Raw genomic sequence first — 21,354 nt, forward strand, 5'->3', positions numbered from 1 at the left:
ATAGTTTGTTAAGTGCAGTGACTACAACTTGACATAATACTCTATGTGTGATCTGACTGATGTTTATACAGTGACAGAGACAATTCATTGAACTTATGTTATACAGATCTACATTACACCCCAACATTTGATTTATCTTTTATTAACAACTGTTGCCCAGCATTAAAATAATACTTTCAATGTTCGATCAATTATTACACATAAATCTTTTTTCCTAACTCACCTCAATGATATGCCTTTTAAAAAAAATTACTATTTTAAGACCAATATTTTTTGCCTTACACTTTTCAGTAGTAAAATTTATTTGTTATTTATTCGCCCAGTTTGTAAGTCTCCAGAGATCTCTTCATTTTATGCTTTTCCTTCAAACACCCTGCTTCTCCACAGCATTATTTTATCTACTAATCTTTAATACTTTCATCGGGATCATTTATAAATATTCTGAACATAAGAGTTTCCAGGACTGATCCCTGGTGTATTCTGCTACTCACAGTTGTCTAGTTCGAACTAGGAGCATTGATCACGGCTCTTTGTTTAGACAATGCTTTATCCAATTCTGATTGTGTTCATTTTAGCCACACATCTTTTACACGTCTTTTAAAAATGTGTATATGAATATATAGATCTATCTATATGTATATATAGTTAGATATATATTTTATATATATATATATGTATACCATTTACTACATATTCAGTTGCATCCTCAATTCAAATAGATTTGTTAACCATGACCTGCTTTTCCTAAACCCATGTTGGTTTAGACTTAATTGTCTTTTAAATACTTCCTTTATAGTAGATTGATATTTTTGGTACATCAACCTAGCAGGCCTATAAATTTTGAGGATCTTGCTTCTGACCATTTTTAAAGATTGGAAGATTAGCTATTTAATGAACCATGGCAACTTTCAGCCAGTTTATCCAAATTACATTTATTTTAATCCCTTTACGTTTCTTGGATTCAGTCCATCTAGCCCTGTTGTTTTATGAATATTCAAATTCTCCACTTGTTAAATCATTACTAATCCCTGTTTTTCCTCAGTTTTATCTCCAGTTGCTAAAAATACCCTTTTATGTAGAAACAACTGTTTAAAAAAGATTACAATTTCCATTGTGTGTAGTTCTTTCCCCAGTACCTCACCTGTCTTATCATTAAGGGGTCTCACTTCACTTGATCTTTAACGTTTTGGGTACCACAGACGTGGTTTAAAAAAAAACACACACACACACACACATGCGCACATGCACACAAGTTTTATTCCTTCCACAATCCCTTGTAGTTTCTTTTTAGGATTTTTGCTTTTATCCCAAGTTCTCACTTTTGAATTTTAAAATTTATTTTCATATATTTGTCTACAATCTTCCTTCTTCTTTGTTCCCTTAAATCTTTTAAAATGTTTGTATTTTTTCTTTATGCTATTTTAACCTAAACTATTTAACCACTTAGGTCCAGGTTTTAATAGTGTAACTCTACTTCTCTGAGGTATCCACTTAATTTCCATGCTTCTAAATGTATCTTGAAAAGTGTTCCTTCTTGTTGGTACTTTATTTTCCCCATTTCAACCCTCTGGGCTTTAAATTCTGCTTTATTTAAATACGCTGTTGTTACTCATTCATTTGTTATGCTATCTCTTGCTCATGATCTTTCCCCACATCAAATTCAATGACAGTATTATATATATGTGGTCACTAGTGCTTAGAAGTGTTCCCATCCTCAGTTTTCCACCATCTGAGAGTTGCTACATGATATTTGATTAGAAGTAACTCTTAGTTACTATTTTAATATGCTGTGTAAATAAACATCACATAAAGATTTAAAGCTCTGAGGAATTTTCTCCAGAGCTGGGTGTTTTCCTGTTTGAGGATCTGGTCTGGTCATTTAAATGTCAGTAGAATTAACCAAAACAACACACTGTGCCATAATGAGGTTTGTTTCTGAGATTCCGCATATTAGTGTATTCTCAGTGTTAGGGATCAGGCACCATCAGCACAGAACAGAAGATTCCCCGTGAAGGGTGGAAGGACAGACTAACCTCAGAATATTGTCAGGATCCTCTTGGTGGATGGTTACTGAGTGACACTGACAAGGCTGGGTTCAAGGTGTCTGTCTACCTTCATGGCTTTAGAGTCAAGGAGACGAAATTAAGCAAGTAAATGGGGCAAGAACCAAAACAAGAAAGAATTTCAAGTTTTAAGCATTGCTGATAATCTAGGCTTGTGTAAAAGTTCACATTTATTTTTAGATTTTCAGTGGCTAATTAAATAATTTGTAAATCTTTACATTTGTATTAATTTCTCCCATTCAATATTGATTATTCTGTTGTTGACTTTCTTGAACTTTGCTTTTTTTCAGGCAACCTCTGGAAATCGGACAAAGTATTATGTTTCTTATCGACGAGGCGAGTTTGTTCAGATGAAATTACCCAAATACGCCCTACCGAAGGTAATCGCAGATTCAGCTCTTTATGAAAACTGCAATAATATACATTGCACATGTCTATAATATATTAAAAGTCTTGCTTATATAGCATACCTCTTTCCTGCAACACGTTCACCTGTCATACCTTCTTGATAACACCCCTAATGCTATAAAAAAAATGTTTATCGTCTGAACCTCCAGAGCAATGCCACAGGAGATCTGCTAGTTATTCATAGTGTACGTTACTGTTTAATAGTCAGCCATTTGCAACAGTGGAAAGGGTAAGAAGACTGATGTGGACTCACTGTTGTGCATCCTCAACCAGCAGTACCTGGTCAGTGCACATAACTAGAAATAGTGTTACAGTAAGCATGTTTTCAGTGGTGGCCGGGGGTTCATGCCTGCTGCGCTAGAAATTTGGGAAAATAAGGAGAAAAAACTTTTAAATGGAAAAAAAATATACAAATAGAAGAATTATTTCTTTTGGCTGTTTGGATTTCTTAGCATCAGAAATATAGCCAGGACAGTTACAATTTGCAGATTTAATTTCTCCAAATTATATCGTGAAAATTATATTTTCTGTTGCTTTTTATTAATCCCACTTTTGCAACTTCTTCCCCTGAAAAATGGACAATTGGCAGAGGAAAATCTGGTGGGGACCTTCGACAACCGCCTGCCTGCCTGATTCAACTTTCAGGCAGGCCTTTAAATGGGTGCCCAGCATTCCTACCCAAAACAGGCGAGAGGCTGTTTACACATGCAAATTGGGATTGTGCATTTGTATGCAGTTGTAGGACCATAAAATGCAAATTTTCATGGGGAAATGGGTGGAGCACAGGAAGTGACTGCCAGTCCCAGTTTTTCCAGGCGTTGAGTGGCCTAACCAGTGGTGGTTAAAGGGACCTCTTGAGACTGATCAGAAAGGCTAAGTTTATGCTTCTTTAAAAGATTTTTCTTGGGCCAGAAGGAGTATTCATGCTATTCCTGGTCCCACAAAACTCTTTCGGCCCACTGCCAGCCCATTCTCAGCCCTCCCTCCAGATGCGCTTCCCCCCCATCAGCAAGCCCTACCTGCTGTCCAGCTCCGTGCAGAAGCCGGACGATTTTCCGCTGCACCAAACCAGCGAGCTGCAGTGGAGCATCCATTTGGTACCCACAGCATGCCGGTAAAATTTAAATTAGGCCCGAACATGAAAATGATTCAGATCTCCTGATTGTGGCTTCACGCCCGTTTTTAGATCTGACTTGAAAATCTCCCCCATTTTATTTTACGGAAAGGAAAATCGGTCAGTGTGTATAATGGGCGGTCGATCCGCTGCTGCTCGTTTTGTTCCCTCCCAACCACCGAAGCTGAATTTTACCCCCGTGACTCAAAGAAGTTGACTGCATGCATTTACCAGTCATCTACATTATTGTGAAAACTAATCACTAATCAATTTAATGTATGTCCGGCAATGGATCGTAAGATAATTATGGAGGAGGAAGGCCATTCGGCCCATTTGCATTCATCTATCCAGAAAGATCCTAACATTCCCCCATTGTAATATCCAATTGTTTCCTAAATGATTCCGGGGTTTTAATCTCCACAGGGCTGATTTTGGTCTCAGTACTGCCCCGTTTTTTGGAGTGAAGGGGAAGGTAGCGAGACCAAAATAAAGTGCCACTCCCGATCAGCCAGTTGCCTGTCTGCCCTTGGAACGCGTGGGCAGCTCACAGATGCTATTTCAAGGAGGTCCAACAGCTTGAGCCTGTGGGAAACTTCAAGGGGCAGGCAGTGGGCTCACCCCACCTATAAATGGGGTCACTCAATAATCATTCCCCATTACTCTAGCTGGAAGTTTAAGACACAATCTGATCACTCTTTGAGGGTAATTTTGATTTTGTGCGATAGTGTAAAACGGGTGATAGCAAATTGGCAGCCTGTTTTCCATCTCTCCTGATTTTTATTTCCATTAAAGTCAATAGCCCATACGTGATTCCACTCCCACCCCAACAACTCTTAACTGTCCTCTGAAGTGACCATTAATGATACAAGATGGCAGCCCACCACCACCTTCTCAAGTGCAACTAGGGATGGACAGTAAATGCCGGCCTTGCCAGCGACGGCCACGTTCTGACAATGAATAAATGAATTTTAAAAAATCCTTACAACAGTCATAGGAACATAGGAACAGGAGTAGGCCATTCAGCCCCTCGTGCCCGCTCCACCATTTGATAAGATCATGGCTGATCTGTGATCTAACTCCATATACCTGCCCATATCCCTTAATACCTTTGGTTGCCAAAAAGCTATCGATCTCAGATTTAAATTTAGCAATTGAGCTAGTATCAATTGCCGTTTGCGGAAGAGAGTTCCAAACTTCTACCACCCTTTGTGTGTAGAAATGTTTTCTAATCTCACTCCTGAAAGGTCTAGCTCTAATCTTTAGACTGTGCCCCCTACTCCTAGAATCCCCAACCAGCGGAAATAGTTTCTCTCTATCCACCCTATCCGTTCCCCTTAATATCTTATAAACTTCGATCAGATCACCCCTTAACCTTCGAAACTCTAGAGAATACAACCCCAATTTGTGTAATCTCTCCTCGTAACTTAACCCTTGAAGTCCATGTATCATTCTAGTAAACCTACACTGCACTCCCTCCAAGGCCAATATGTCCTTCCGAAGGTGCGGTGCCCTGAACTACTCACAGTACTCCAGGTGTGGTTTAACCAGGGTTTTGTCTAGCTGCAGCATAACTTCTGCCCCCTAGTACTCTAGTCCTCTAGATGTAAAGGCCAGCACTCTATTAGCCTTATTGATTATTTTCTGCACCTGTTCATGACGCTTCAATGATCTATGTACCTGTACCCCTAAGTCCCTTTGGACATCCACTGTTTTTAACTTTTTACCATTTATACCTTTTGTTCTATCCTTTTTTGATCCAAAGTGGATGACCTCACATTTATTTACATTGAATTCCATTTGCCACAGTTTTGCCCATTCACCTAATCTATCAATATCGCTTTGTAATTTTATGTTTTCATCTACACTGCTTACAATGCCACCAATCTTTGTATCATCAACAAACTTAGATATGAGACTTTCTATGCCTTCATCTAAGTCGTTAATAAATATTGTGAATAATTGAGGCCCCAAGACAGATCCCTGCGGGACTCCACTAGTCACATCCTGCCAATATGAGTACCTACCCATTATCCTTACTCTCTGTCGCCTTTTGCTCAGCCAACTTCCTAACCAAGTCTGTACTTTTCCCTCGAGTCCTAAAATTACCTTTTACTAGTTTGAACCTGTGTTCCCTAGTTCCCTAGTTCCAATTCTGAAGCTTAAAGTAATATCCTGGCTAAAGTTTTTCTATCTTAACAATCTTATATACCTCCCTTCTAGGCCGAAAAGCCTACGTTTTTCCAGTCTTTCTTCATCAGATCCCTAATACTGGGATGAGCTTTGTGGCTCTTCTTTCAACTGCCTGCAGTTGTTTTTTCTTGTTTCTTGGTGACCAAAACTAGACACCATATTCTAGGTGCTGTCTGACCAAAGTTTGATCATTAACTCCTCTGCCTTATATTTTACTGTTTTGGCTATATAGTTCATTATTCTATTGGCTTTGTTGATTGATGGTCTGCATTGGTTGGACATGTTTAGGGTCAAGTCTACTAACACTTCTAGATCTCTTTCAACTTCATCCTTGGCTGTTCAACACCATTCATGGAAAATGATTATCAACTTTCCTTCCTAATTATAGCAATTTATACTTCTCTGCATGAAAATTCACCTGCCATTGTTCTGTCCACTTGCACAACTTCTTCACTGTGGAGGATACAAATAACATGCCAGAAATAATCAAGAGGTGAAAGGGAGGGAGGAACTTAAAACACTTACAATCACCATGGAAAGGGTTCTGAAAAAAATACTAGAACTAAAACCTGACAAGTCCCCAGGTCCTGACAGACTTCATCCTAGGGTTTTAAAAGGAGTGGCTGCAGAGATAGTAGATGCATTGGTATTAATTTTCCAAAATTCCCTGGATTCTGGAAGGGTTCCATCGGATTGGAAAATAGCGAATGCAACTCCTCTATTCAAGAAACGAAGGGAGACAGAAAGCAGGAAACTAGAGGCCAGTTAGCATAACATCTGTCATAGGGAAATTGCTATAATCTATTATTAAGGAGGTTATAGCAGGGCACTTAGAAAATCTCAATGCAATCAGGTAGCGTCAACACGGCTTTGTGAAAGGGAAATCGTGTTTGACTAATTTATTAGAGTTCTTTGAGGAAGTAACAAGCAACGTGGATAAAGGAGATCCTGTGGATGTGGTTTACTTGGATTTCCAGAAGGCATTTGACAAGATGCCACATCAAAGGTTACTGCACAAAATAAGAGCTTATGGTATAGGGGGTAACATATTAGCATGGATAATGGATTGGTTAGCTAACAGGAAACAGAGAGTAGGCATAAATCGGTCATTTTCAGGTTGGCAAGATGTAATGAGTGGAGTGCCACAGGGATCAGTGCTTGGGCCTCAACTATTTACAATCTATATCAATGACATGGATGAAGGGACCAAAGGTATGGTTGCTAAATTTGCTGATGACACAAAGGTAGGTAGGAAAGTAAGTTGTGAAGAGGACATAAGGGTCTGCAAAGGGATATAGATAGAATAAGTGAGTGGGCAAAAATTTGGCAGGTGGAGTATAATGTGGGAAAATGTGAACTTGTCCACTTTGGCAGGAGGAATAGAAAAGCAGTATATTATTTAAATGGAGAGAGAATGCAGAACTCTGAGGTACAGAGGGATTTGGGTGTCCTAGTACATGAATCACAAAAAGTTAGTATGCAGGTACAGCAAGTGATTAGGAAGGCAAATGGAATGTTGTCATTTATTGCAAGGGGAATGGAATATAAAAGTAGAGATGTTTTGCTACAGTTGTACAGGGCATTGGTGAGACCACATCTAGAATATTGTTTGCAGTTTTGGTCTTCTTATTTAAGAAAGGATATAATTGCTTTGGAGGTGGTTCAGAGAAGGTTCACTGGACTGATTCCTGGGATGAGGGGGTTATCTTATGAGGAAAGGTTGGACAAGTTGGGCCTGTATACATTGGAGTTTAGAAGAATGAGAGGTGATCTTATTGAAACATATAAGATCCTGAGGGGACTAGAAGGGGTAGATGCTGAGAGGATGTTTCCCCTTGTGGGAGAGACTAGAACTAGGGGCCACAGTTTAAAAATAAGGGGTCTCCCATTTAAGACGGAGATAAGGAGAATTTTTTTCTCTCAGAGGGTCGTGAGTTTGTGGAACTCCCTTCCCCAGAGAGCGGTGGAGGCAAGGTCATTGAATATTTTAAGGCTGAGTTAGATAGATTCCTGATTAACAAAGGTTTAAATAGGTAGATGGGAAAGTAAGGTTGAGGTCGCAATCAGATCAGCCATGATCTTATCAAATGGCAGAGCAGGCTCGAGGGGCTGAATGGCCTACTCCTGCTCTTAATCCATATGTTCGTATGTTCGTACAACTTGTCCAACTCCTTCTGTAATTTCTGAGCTGCCTCTTTTGAGTCCACTGTCCCTCCTACTTGAGCATCATCTGCAAATTTGATCACTTTACATTGACTTGTTGAATTCAGGTCATTTCTGTAAATTAGAAATAGTAATGGTCCTAGCACCCAGCCCGAGACACCTCACGCTGTTCTTTCCTCAACTCGGACATAGCTCCTCGAATGTGTACTCGTTTCTTATCCTTCGGCCAGTTTCATATCCATTCCCAGGGTTTACCCTGAATCCCCACAGCTTTGAATGTAATTAATAGCCTTTTGTGTGGAACTTTATCAAAAGCCTTTTGGAAGTCGAGGTGCACCACAGTCCAGTTGCAATATCACTTCCTCAAAGAAGTCACGGAGGCTGGTCAGGCAGGATCTATGCTGACCGCAGTTAACTGGGTTCCTGTTGTACAGATCATCCTCAATTCCATTATTTTACTTGGAATGGAAGTAAGACTAATGGGCCTATTGATGCCTGTGTCTGCTTTGTCCCCCTGTTTGAATATGGGCACCGCATTAGCCTGTTTCCAGTCTACTGGAATCTCCCCAGTGTCCAATGACTGCCTCATAATGATTGTCGGTGCTTCACAAATCTCCTCCAGAGTCTCTTTCATCACTCTGGGATGAATACCATTTGAACCTGACGATTCAATTGTTTTGATCCCATTTAGCCTGTCTGGGACTTCCATCTCATTTATAATTAAATCATTGACTTTACTCGGGACACCTTTGTTTGCGGAGAGCATGTTGTTCATGTTTTCTCTTGTGACTACTTGAAGGAAGTAGTCATTCAGAATATTTACTATTTTGTGCTCATCATTATTTTTCAGCCTGTTTGCATTTTTTACGGTTGTCACCACTTCTCTAAGTATCCTCTTACTCTTGTGGTACTAAAGTATTATTTTACTTCTAATGCTAAGATAAGCTGCGATTCTCCTTTTCCAGGTGTTGCCTTGCTATTTTAAATTGTTTTTGCATTTCCTTCCATTCATCCCAGTGAGCCGTCCTCCTTACTCCCTTCCCTGCAGGATTTGTATAGGCTGTTTTTCCTCTTTATCTCATTTTTAACTTGATGGTTTAGTTAGGGTCACGTTTGTTTAGTCTGAGCTTGTTGGTTTTGGGAATGTATTTATCCTGCATGCTCAGCATTATGGGGTAGAAATGAGTCTGGGCCCATTTTCGAGCCCAGACTCGGTGTTCCGTGATCAGCGCGCACCTGAACCATAAGGCCCGAGGAGCGATAGAAATTAATCATTGGGCTTCATCTGCACACTCGGAGTTAGCTGCCGGCACTGGTCGCACCACCACAGGCAGCTCACCCAACAAGAAAGAACAATTTGGGGCTGTCTGACTTGGCGGCAGCTGCTCTCAGGTAAGTCTTGGGAGGGCAGTTGGAGCGGGCTACGGGGGAGGGGGCTGATCGCAATGTCTGTGGAGTTGGGGAAGCTCTCCTGCTGCTCCTGGCTCCACAGGAAAGGTTTTTTTAAAAAAAAATTTCAAACTTACCTTTAGTTGGCGGCCACGAGGACCACTGAAGAATCCTGAATGGGGCAGGCCTGACGTCTGCCGCTTATTGTTAACTGATTTTCTAGAGGAGTCCTTCAACAGGCATTAGGCCCCTCAGTAACAAATACAAAGGGCCTAACGCCCGTTTTAGGCTTCCGCCTGGGATACCTAAAAAATGGGCCCCATGACTTTAGTAATGGGACCAACGTCTGCACAGATTGGGTGACTGCTAAACTGGCACAACGCATACCAATTTCTACCCCTGTATCTTTAAAGATGTTCCATTTGCCTTCAGCAGAAGTTTTGTTGAACAACCGCCCCAAATTGATTTTCTTTAGCTGTCCCAATTTCATTGAATTTAGCCCTTTTAAAGTTGTGTACCTAGTTCCTGGTTTTGGGTATTTCTGACTTCCAGATTGTATTAATCTTTATTATTCTTTGGCTGCGGTGCCCCGGGATGCTATAACTTCCATTTCCTGTGCATTTTATGGATCATTAACAGATACCAGATCAAAATGAGCATTGCCTCTCATGGCTTCCTTGACACACTAGGTCAAGAAGCAGTCATCCACTACATCTATCGATTCTGACTCTAAACCACTTGGGTTTTCCCAGTTTATATTAGGTTGATTGAAGTTTCCTGTTAAAAGAACTTTCCTGTTCTCATATATCCTTCCTATCCTATCATGGAGCAAATGATCCTCATTCTTATTCTGACCTGGTTGTCTATAGCACACCCTCTAGTGTAAACTTGATTTTTTTTTTGCATTAAAGATGCCTTTCCAGTGTAGTTTGTTTAGTACCTTTCTACCTCCCACAGGATCAGCTTCTTTTATCTCCCACATGTACCCGACACTCTTATTTCTAAACACACTATACCCCTGAATGTCCTATTCATTTCCAAACTCTGGATTAAGCCATGATATTCCCATCACATTGTAGTTTCCCTACTTCCACAACAGCCTCCAGTTCTGGCATCTTATTTCTAATGCTTCTAGCATTCATTTATATAGATCTTGTTACACAATTGGCCCCTCTCCTGTCTCAGTGTCTGCCTATTCCTGGTCTTGGGTTCAGGTTTCTGGGTATTTGTGTCCATACCTACCTGTTGACTGCCTTCTACTCTATGATCTATCTCATCTGGGATCCTGTTTCCTCCTTACCCTCCCTCCCACTTATCCACTTTAAATTATTTTCTATCGCTGGCTCAATGTTCCTTCAAAGTCTCTTGGTCCTGCTCTGTTTAGGTGTAGCCTTTCTCACTTCTACCAATCTTTTTTATTCTGGAAGGATTCCCAGTTACTCCACTTTCACATATGGCCCAGATTTATTGCCTTGGCACTAAGTGTACCATTCTGAGATTTTAGAAATTTTAACCTGGTGATAATAGATGCCAGCAGGTGAAACAGTTACCTTGATGGTGTTAGCAAAGGTGTTAATGAGTAGTAGTTGAAGGGGGTGGAAGAAGCTGATCTAGCCAGGACAGTGAATTAATTTCTAAAACAAAAGCAAAATACTGTGGATACTGGAAATCTGTTTTAAAAAGAAAACAGAGAATGCTGGAACCACTCAGCAGATCGACCTATTGATAACTCTGATTCTCTCTGCCTGATCAGGCAGCATCTGTGGAGAGAGAATCAGAATTAACAATAGGTCGATCCGCTGAGTGTTTCCAGCATTCTCAGTTTTTATTTCAGTGAATTAATTTACCATTTTTCAAAAACTAAACTAGTGGCAATTTGAACAAGAGGGTTAATGCCTGGTAGCGGGTTGCCCATCTTTTCTCAGCTGAGAATGATGCATGGCCCAAAGAAAAAGAGAAAACAAATTTTTAAAATCTGACAAAAATAAGGATTAAAAAAATGAAAACAGTGCAGAGCAATGACTATTTTTCTCAAGAGACAGCTGCTGTTTAAGGTGTCAATCAAGTGCTGATCAACTGCCAGTCAAAATGATGTTAGCTTTCACTGGCATTTCCAGTGTTGCACACCTCAAGTCTGACTGAAGTGAAAATTTTTAAATTCCATTTTCACTTGGCATCACAAGAATCTGAATAGATAGGAAATCATTGACAGGGACTGCTTGCCTCTGCTTGAGGGAGTTAATGTGCATGTGGTGTGATAAATGCTTCACTCAGTAGATTTTAAACACCTTTGTTAGAATTTTACTTGTCCCAAAAATGATTTTGATATAAGCACAGCTTTTTTCTTAAAAAAAAGGCTGTTCTCCCACACACACACTTTTCTCCTTTTGAAGGCCATGGTTCATGTTAGTTACATCCCCGGACTAGAAAGAGCAAAACGTCAATCAGTGTTCCCATACCTGACTGCTATTCAGAGTGATACATTTTTGGAACAATCTATCAAGCAAACTAAATACAGGTAGTAGTAAAGGAGGAGGTAGCAGCGATATTGGATAGGATAAAAATATATAAAGAGGAGGTACTTAAAAGATTGGCAGTACTCAAAGTAGAAAAGTCACCTGGTCCGGATGGGATGCATCCAACATTACTGAGGGAAGTAAGGGTGAAAATTGCGGAGGCTCTGGCCACAACCTTCTAATCCTCCTTAAATATGGGGACAGTGCCGGAGGACTGGAGGATTGCAAATGTTACAACCCTGTTAAAAAAATGGGAGAGGGATAAACCCGGCAATTATAGGCCAGTCAGCCTAACATCGGTGGTGAGGAAACTTTTAGAGACATTAATCCGGGACAAAATAAATTGGCACTTGGCAAAGTATGGGCTAATAAATGAAAGTCAGCATGGATTTGTTAAAGGAAAATCGTGTTTGACTAACTTGATTGAGTTCTTTGATGAAGTAACGGAGAGGGTTGATGGGGGTAGTGCAATTGATGTGTACATGGACTTTCAAAAGGCATTTGATAAAGTACCACATAAGAGACTTGTTAGCAAAATTAAGGCCCATGGGATTAAAGGCTCAGTGGCAGCGTGGATACAAAATTGGCTAGGGGACAGAAAGCAGAGAGTGGTAGTGAACGGTTGTTTTTCAGACTGGAGGGAAGTATACAGTGGTGTATACTTCCCTCCAGACTGTAAAAGCTTCTATAGGTATATAAAAAGGATAAGACTGGCGAAGGCAAATGTGGGTCCCTTACAGACAGAAATGGGAGAATTTATAATGGATAATAAGGAAATGGCAGTGAAATTAAACAAATACTTTGGGGCTGATTTTAGCACCTGCTATCGGGTGCGTTCTCGGCGGGGGGGGGGGCCCCGAAAATCCCGAAATCCAGGTGCGGGACCGGATCGCACCTCGATCCCGCCCACTTCCGGGTTCCCTGATGACGCGCCGGTGTGAGCGCGCAGCCCCCGCTGGTGGGAATCCCGCAGGCAATTAAAGCCAGCGGGATGCCACTTGAGTGTATTTACTTTGCTTGTTCAGGTCATTAACTGACCTGATTAAGGGACTGTGTGTGATTTTGGATAAACATGGGACTGTTTCACACACTGGGGGAAACACTCCCAGATCGAATGGACGTGTTGCAGCCATCAGCCTGTGGCATCTGCAAAGGTCCATTTGACAGGTGGTGGGGGAGACCCTCACCCATTGCAGGAGGCCACTCTGTCACTTGGGACAAAGTTTGGCCTCCACCACCCTCCTCCTGATGGTCGAAGTCACCAACCTGCACACTTACCCCGGGGTCCGGAGACATGTGCCTACCTTGCGGACCCCCTCAGATGTACATCTTGCGGATGGGGGCTGCCGTAGCTGCAGTCATGACCTCCTCGGAGGGCGAACAGCATCACCAGCCTCGCCATCCACGCCGTCCACCTCTGACACGTGGAGCTCCACAACAGAGTGCTGTGACACATCCACCTGTACAGCAGGAGGGAGGGCTACCGCAGAGAGAGATGCGTTGCAGAGGGCACTACCCTCGCCACACGTTCCACAGACCGAGGCTCAGCCTCCTGGACCTCTCTGAGCAGCAGTGCACACGGAGGCTCAGAGTCAGTCGACATGTAGCCGTGGACATCTGCAGCCTCTTTCATGCCGAGCTGCTCCTGGCTGGCCCGTGCACCATCTTCCTACCTGTCGCTGTCAAAGTCACCACTGCCCTCCCAACCTTCTGCTCCACAGCATTCCAGGCTGCAACCGGGGAGATCCCCGATGTCTCTCAGTCGTCTGCGCAGAAGAGCCCTGCAAATACACCTACACCCACTCTGCAGTGACGCACTGGGTGGCATCAGTGGTGGGTCCTCATAGGGATACCCAGGAGCGGGCATTATTGCACAAACCGGACAGGATTCGCGAAGACATGGCAGTAGTGGTGCCAATATAATGTGTGATGTGAGTTGTTCTTTAATTCAATAGAAGTAAGAACAATGACAAACCCTCAAACACCCTTGTGCATCCCCTTCATGCTCACGACACGTTTGCCTTACGCTGCCTACTGCACATATGTGATGCATGCCCTGTGGCTGCAGCACAGGTAGTGGCAGGTTGAGTGAGGCTGGCCATGAGAGAGATGCACGAGAGGGTGAGTATGGGATAGAGCCATGAGATTGTATGAGGATTGGCTTGCGTGGTAGTAGCGGGGTGAGTACTCGCGAGGTGAGTAGGTGCAGGTAAGATGAGGATGAGGTTTGAGTGGGTATGAGGGGTGATGTGACAGAGTAGTGTTGGCAGTGCCGAAGGAGATGTGGGGTGGGGGCAGTGTTGTGGCAGACGGAGTGTAGGGGAAAGACTACGTGTTCTCACTGTGGCTGACCTACTGAGGTCATTGGAGCGCCTCCTGCACTGTATGCAGGTGGGCGATATGTTGGTGGCGCTGGTGACCTACTCTGCCACCTCGAGCCAGGCCTTCTTGGTGGCAGAGGCAGGCCGCTTCCTCCCCCCCGCCATGTGGAAGATCTCTGTCCTCCCCCTCCTCCTCAACCCATCTAATGATACCTGGGGTGAGGCATCATTAAACTGGGAGCAGCCTTACCCCTGGGCTGCTCCATGCTGTAATTTTTTCTATTTGTTGCAGCATCTGTCAGTGGAGGACTGCCCCTTTAAATAGAGCTCCTCCAGCTGACAGATCTTACTGCACATGCGCAGCCCGCCCGACGCGCAGATCAGTAGCGGGGAACCCGGAGGAGCAGGTAAGTGGATCCAATTAGTGTGTTGCCTGCTACGATCGCGCGAGCAACCCACTAATTTCACCGGGCGCGCTGGCCCACCCCTGGTAAAATCGGGCCCTTTGTGTCTGTCTTCACAGAAGAAGACACAAAAAACCTCCCAGAAATACTAGAGAACCAAGGGTCTGGCGAGAATGAGGAACTGAAGGAAATTAGTATTAGTAAAAAAAATAGTACTAGAGAAATTAATGGGACTGAAAGTCGATAAATCCCAAGGACCTGATGATCTACATCCCAGGGTTTTGAAAGAGGTGGCTATAGAGATAGTGGATGCATTGGTTGTCATCTTCCAAAATTCTACAGATTCTGGAATGAAGATTGGAGGGTAGCAAATGTAATCCCACTATATAAGAAAGGAGGGAGAGAGAAAACAGGGAACTACAGACCTGTTACCCTGACATCAGTAGTAGGGAAAATGCTTGAATCTATTATAAAGGATGTGATAACAGGACACTTAGAAAATAATAATAGGATTTGGAAGAGTCAACATGGATTGATGAAAGGGAAATCATGTTTGACAAACCTATTGGAGTTCTTTGAGGATGTAACTAGTAGAATAGATAAGCGGGAACAAGTGTATTTGGATTTTCAGAAGGCTTTCGATAAGGTCCCACACAGGAGGTTAGTGAACAAAATTAGAACACATGGAATTGGGGGTAATATACTGGCATGGATTGAGAATTGGTTAACAGACAGGAAACAAAGAGTAGGAATAAATGGGTCTTTTTCAGGTTGGCAGGCAGTGACTAGTAGGGTACCGCAGGGATCAGTACTTGGGCCCCAGCTATTCACAATCTATATCAATGATTTGGATGAGGGTACAGATGTAATATTTCCAAGTTTGCTGATGGCACAAAACTGGGTGGGAATGTGACTTGTGAGGAGGATGCAAAGAGGCTTCAAGGGGACATAGACAGACTAAGTGAGTGGGCAAGAATATGGCAGATGGAATATAATGTGGAAAAATGTGAAGTTATCCACTTTGGTAGGAAATTTTTTTTAAATGGTAAGATATTGGGAAATGTTGATGTTCAAAGGGATCTGGGTGTCCTTGTACATGAGTCACTGAAAGCTAACATGGAGATGCAGCAAGCAATTAGGAAGGCAAATGGTATGTTGGCCTTTATTACAAGAGAATTTGTGTACAGGAGTAAAAATGTCTTACTGCAATTATATAGGTCCTTGGTGAGACCGCACCTGGAGTATTGTGTACAATTTTGGTCTCCTTACCTAAGAAAGGATATACTTGCCGTGGAGGGAGTGCAACGAAGGTTCACCAGACTGATTCCTGGGATGGCGGGATTGTCGTATGACGAGAGATCAAATAGACTAGGCCTGTATTCTCTCGAATTTAGAAGAATTAGAGGTGATCTCATTGAAACATACAAAATTCTTACAGGGCTCGACAGGGTAGATGGAAGGAGGATGTTTCCCCTGGCTGGGAAGTCTAGAACCAGGGTTCACAGTCTCAGAATAAAGGGTAGGCCATTTAGGACTGAGATGAGGAGAAATTTCTTCAGTTGGAGGGTGGTGAATCTTTGGAATTCTCTACCCCAGAGGGCTGTGGAGGCTCAGTCATTGAGTACATTCATAACAGAGATCGATAGATTTTAAATATTATCGGCTTCAAGGGATATGGGGATGGTGCAGGAAAATGACATTGAGGTAGAAGATCAGCCATGATTTTGTTGAATGGCGGAGCTGGCTCGAGGGGCGCGATGGCTGCTCCTGCTCGTATTTCTTATGTTCTGATGTTCCCCAGGTGTCAGTATTAGGACCACTGCTCTTTTTGATATATATTAATGACCTGGGCTTGGGTATAGAGGGCATAATTTCAAAGTTTGCAGATGATACGATACTCGGAAATGTAGTGCACAATGTGGAGGATAATAACAGACTTCAGGAGGACATAGAAAGACTGGTAAAATGGGCAGACACATGGCAGATGAAATTTAATGCAAAGAAGTGTGAAGTGATGCGTTTTGATAGGAAGAATGAGGAGAGGCAATATAAAATAAATAAACAATTTTAAAGGGGGTGCAGGAATAGAGACCGGGGGGGTGCACATACACAAGTCTGTGAAGGTGGCAGGACAAGTTGAGAAGGCTGTTTAAAAAAAAAAGTATAGGGGATCCTGGGCTTTATTAATAGAGGCATAGAGTACAAAAGCAAGGAAGTTATGCTTACTAAGTTAGCAGATTTAATAGTAACTTTCAAAAGGGAATTAGATAAATACTTGAATGGAAAAAATTTACAGGGCTATGGGGAAAGAGCAGAGGTGCAATGGGCTGAATGGTGTCCTCCTGTGCTGTACCTACTATGATAGGTAAAAACATAGGGGTTAATTAAATTAGATGTCATGATGGTAGTATTAATGTACTTTGAGAAGCAAAATGGCTGTTTCTCATCCCTATCTTTGTGAAACCTCCTTATGACCCCTACTGGGCTGTATGTGTGCGTATGTAGACATTGAATGAAGCTAAGTTTGGGCACAACTGTCATGCTCCCCACAATCAAATAACATGTTGATACTCACTGTCTAGATTCATGAAGAATGGTGATCTGGAACAAGGCTGTTATCACCTGTGGAATTGTACCCCAGCATGAGTCACTGTCTTCAGGAAATGCATTACCAACTTTAGGATACGAGGGGAAAAAATTTGGGTGGGAAAGTAAAATTAACTTTTATTAAACCATTATTGAAATGTAGTTGGAGTCCTCTCTCTGTGTTATGGGGTACAAAATATCCCAAATAGTGCACTTGGGTTGCATTGGATTTCAGGTGCAATTAATCAATGGTGGAGTCTAACCAAAGGAAAGAATTTGCTTTTAAATAATAAACAATCATTCATCAGTCTGGCAGTTGCCTTTCAACTCTCAAAGGGAAGTATCAAAATTATTAAAAGCTCTTTAAGACATTTGAGTCACAAGAAAGAGATCTAAAATCCATATTAAGAAAAATCTACAGTTTTTAAAAGAAGGCCGCCTTTGTAGTTTGAACATAAGTTTCATCAGTGGAACCTCAAAGCCATTACAGGGCAACGTTTGCACAGTAGCTTACTTTGTGTTTTGATCGATTAAACGACAGGCAGTAAATCACTGTCACGGTACTGATCAGAATTTCCTTCCCTTGTAAATTGACTGAGTTCTCTGATGGGCTTGCGGATTAAATCGCAAATTAACGGATTTATTTGTTTGAAATGTTAGTGTGATAGTTAAGCTTTAATAGGGCAGCACTGACTGCCACACATCTTGTATGATCATTAATCACCATCTCCCGTTGGTCTCTGACAGAGAGATAAAAACCATTCGAAGCTTAAATAGCTTCGCTCGCGTTAAGGACCAATCAGGCAAACCACAGGCTTTGGCAAATTTAATCTTAATGGCAAATCAGCCACATTTGCTGGAAGGGCCAGTGGTGATTAGTATTGCGTAACTTCTACACAGCCGGAGTCAGCAGTGTACCATTTAAGGTACATATGTGAGACATTCTACACACACTCCAACGATAATGCGCAATTGATTTTATATTTGTCTTTTTTATTAAAAAAGATATCTGCATAATGTTATATTAAGTTTACATAGAATTACATTGCATGTACAGCACAGAGACAGGCCATTCGGCCCAACAGGTCCATGCCGGTTTTTATGCTCCACATGAGGCTCCTCTCTCCCTCCTTCATCTAACTCTATCAGCATATACTTCTATTCCTTTCTCCCTCATGTGTTTATCTATCTTATATTTATGGCCTCTAGTTCTGGTCTCGCCTGCAAATGGAAACATCTTCTCTTCGTCCACCCTATCAAACCCTTTCATAATCTTATAGACCTCTATCAGGGTCACCCCACCCCTCAGTCTTCTCTTTTCTAGAGAAAGGAGTCCCAGCCTGCTCAGTCTTTCCTGATAGCTATAACCTGGCACCTACCTATTGTGTAAGAAAACTATTGCTATTCTTGTTCACAAGTATATTTTTAATGAAGCAGTCCCAACACTTTAAAACAAAGGTATAAATACTTCCTTTAAGAATGAGAAATTGCCGTTTGCTTACTATTTCAATGATTAATAAATGTTTTTTGTTTTTGGAGAGCACCGATGGGTTGTCTCTTTTGAACACATTGCTCATTCTAGGACAGATTCAGAATATGGGCCTGTGTTATGATTGAAGAAAGACACTCGGTCTTTCCTCAGTTTGAAATGTGCTGTGATGGTTTGTTTTATATTGCAACCTGTAAGAGATGTTTTAGATTTTATTTTCTTCCCGTTTTGTTCTCCTCCCTCCTGACTCTTGCTAGGATTCAGTTCTTTAGGCGCAGACCACCCTCTAGTCACTCTTGATGTGTGAGCTTGGTCAGAATAGAGGGCATCACAGCCAAGCCTGATGCTGTTCTCACTGAAGCCCACCGAGGTGAACTTCCCAGCATGAGCACTGGATCAGAAGTGGGAACCGTGACTGATTTTCCCTTCCCTAGTTCAGGGCATTGTGACAAAAATGTACCTTTTTGTATTTGTTGAATTTTTTAACGTAGAGGTAGAAATTTATCCACACCCTGTTTTGGGCGCAAAGCGCATCTGAACTAGGAGGCCCAAGGCCAGCTCTAAATTGGTCCTCTGGCCTCAACTAAATAGAATTATAGAATGAATAAGCAGAGAAGGAGGCCAATCGGCCGATCATGCTGGCTCTTTGGTAGAGCTATCCAATTAGTCCCACTCCTCCGCTCTTTCCCCATTGCCGTGCAAATTTTTTTCCCTTCAAGTATTTATCCGATTCCCTTTTGAAAGTTGCTATTGAATCTGCTTCCACCACCCTTTCAGGCAGCGCATTTCCGGATCACAACAGCACTCTGCATAATTTTTTTTTCCTCATGTCGCCACTGCTTCTTTTGGCAATCACCTTAAATCTGTGTCCTCTGGTTACCAACCCTTCTGCCACTAGAAACAGTTTCTCCTTGTTTACTCTATCAAAACTGTTCATAATTTTGAACAACTCTATCAAATCTCCCCTTAATCTTCTCTGCTCTAAGGAGAACAACCCCAGCTTCTCCAATCTCTCCACATAACTGAAGTCCCTCATCTCTGGTATCATTCTAGTAAATATCTTCTGCACCCTCTCTAAGGTCTTGACATCCTTCCTAAAGTGTGCAGCCCAGAATTGAACACAGTGCTCCAGTTGAGGCCTAACCTGTGTTTTATAAAGGTTTAGCATAAATTCTTTGCTTTTGTACTCAATTCCTCTATTTATAAAGCCAAGGATCCTAGATGCTTTTTTAACTGTCTTCTCAACTTGTTCTGTTACTATCCTTCTCATTGTTTACTACATTTCTGAGTTTCGTCTGCAAACTTTGAAATTATGCCCTGTATACCCATGTCCAGGTCATTAATATATATCAAAAAGAGCAATGGTCCTAATACTGACCCCTGGGGAACACCAATGTAATTTTCCCTCCAGTCTGAAAAACAACTGTTCACCACTACTCTCTGCATTCTGCCCCTTAGCCAATTTTATATCCACACTGCCAATGTCCCTTTATTCTCAAGGACTTTAATTTTGCTAACAAGTCTATTATGTAGTACTTTATCAAACGCCTTTTGAAAGTCCATATACACAACATCAACCGCGATACCCTCATCAACCCTCTCTGTTACTTCATCAAAGAGTTCAATCAAGTTAGTCAAATTCGATTTTCCTTTAACAAATCTGTGCTGACTTTCATTTATTGGCCCATACCTTTCCAAGTGCCAATTAATTTTGTCCCAGATTATTGCCTTTTAAATTTTCCCCACCACCAATGCTAGGCTGATTGGCCTGCGATTGCCGAGTTTATCCCTCTCCCCTTTTTTGAACAGGGGTAACATTTGCAATCCTCCAGTCCTCTGAAACCACCCCCATATCTAAGGGGGATTGGAAGATTGTGGCCCGAGCCTCCCCAACTTCCACCCTTACTTCCCTCAGTAACCTAGGATGCATCCCAAGTGACTTTTCTACTTTGAATACTGTCAACCTTTTAAGAAACGTCCTCTTTATCTATTTTTATCCTATCCAATATCACTACTACCTCCTCCTTTACCGTGACATTGTCAGTATCCTCTTCTCTAATGAAGACAGATGCAAAATACTCATTTAGTACCTCAGCCATGCCCTCTGCCTCCACAAAATTATCTCCTTTTTTGTCCCTAATCGTCCCCTAGTTAGCCGCTAATCCATACTCATACTCTCTCTTTGCCCCTCTTATTTCCTTTTTTAGATCACCTCTGTACTTTCTGTATTCAGCTTGGTTCTCTACTGTATTATGACCCTTACATTTGTCATAAGCCTCCTTTAGTCATCCAGGGAGCTCCAGCTTTGGATGCCCTTCCTTTCCCCCTCGTGGGAATGTGTGAACTCTGTACCTGAACCATCTCCTCTTTGAAGGCCTCCCAAATAATCTGGATGAGCTGCTGGTGCTTACTGCTGCTCCACAGGCAGCTTGCCCGACTGGTGATTCCAATTTCGGGCTGCCCGTCTCTCTTTTTCAAGCGTGTTTGGGGAAAAACAGGTACAAGAATGACCAATTTCTACCCCATAGATTGTACTGATAGATACTGCATGTAAGGGGTCAACACCCAAGGTGACACAAAGCATCTTGTCACCAGAAAACCATCAGCTCAGAACAGAAAAGTTACCTGGGAAATGACTCCAAAAGGGGTGGGCTTTTCTATGGCGCACACAGTGAAGGTGCAAATTGCTTAATCAGCCTTTGGCAGGCACA

General features: G+C 42.1%; 1 protein-coding gene across 2 annotated transcripts in view; it reads left to right on the top strand.

Annotated features, from left to right (window-relative positions):
- Positions 1–21,354, top strand: part of sorcs2 (sortilin-related VPS10 domain containing receptor 2) — a 598,225-nt gene that overhangs the window by 434,339 nt on the left and 142,532 nt on the right. For both annotated transcript variants that reach the window (XM_067991267.1, XM_067991275.1), the window contains exon 8: positions 2,354–2,443. In XM_067991267.1, coding sequence (XP_067847368.1) covers positions 2,354–2,443 — 90 coding nt within the window. The remainder of the gene's footprint in view (positions 1–2,353; positions 2,444–21,354) is intronic.

The sequence above is a fragment of the Heptranchias perlo genome, chromosome 1 (genome assembly GCF_035084215.1).
Source record: "Heptranchias perlo isolate sHepPer1 chromosome 1, sHepPer1.hap1, whole genome shotgun sequence".
Classification (NCBI taxonomy): domain Eukaryota; kingdom Metazoa; phylum Chordata; class Chondrichthyes; order Hexanchiformes; family Hexanchidae; genus Heptranchias; species Heptranchias perlo.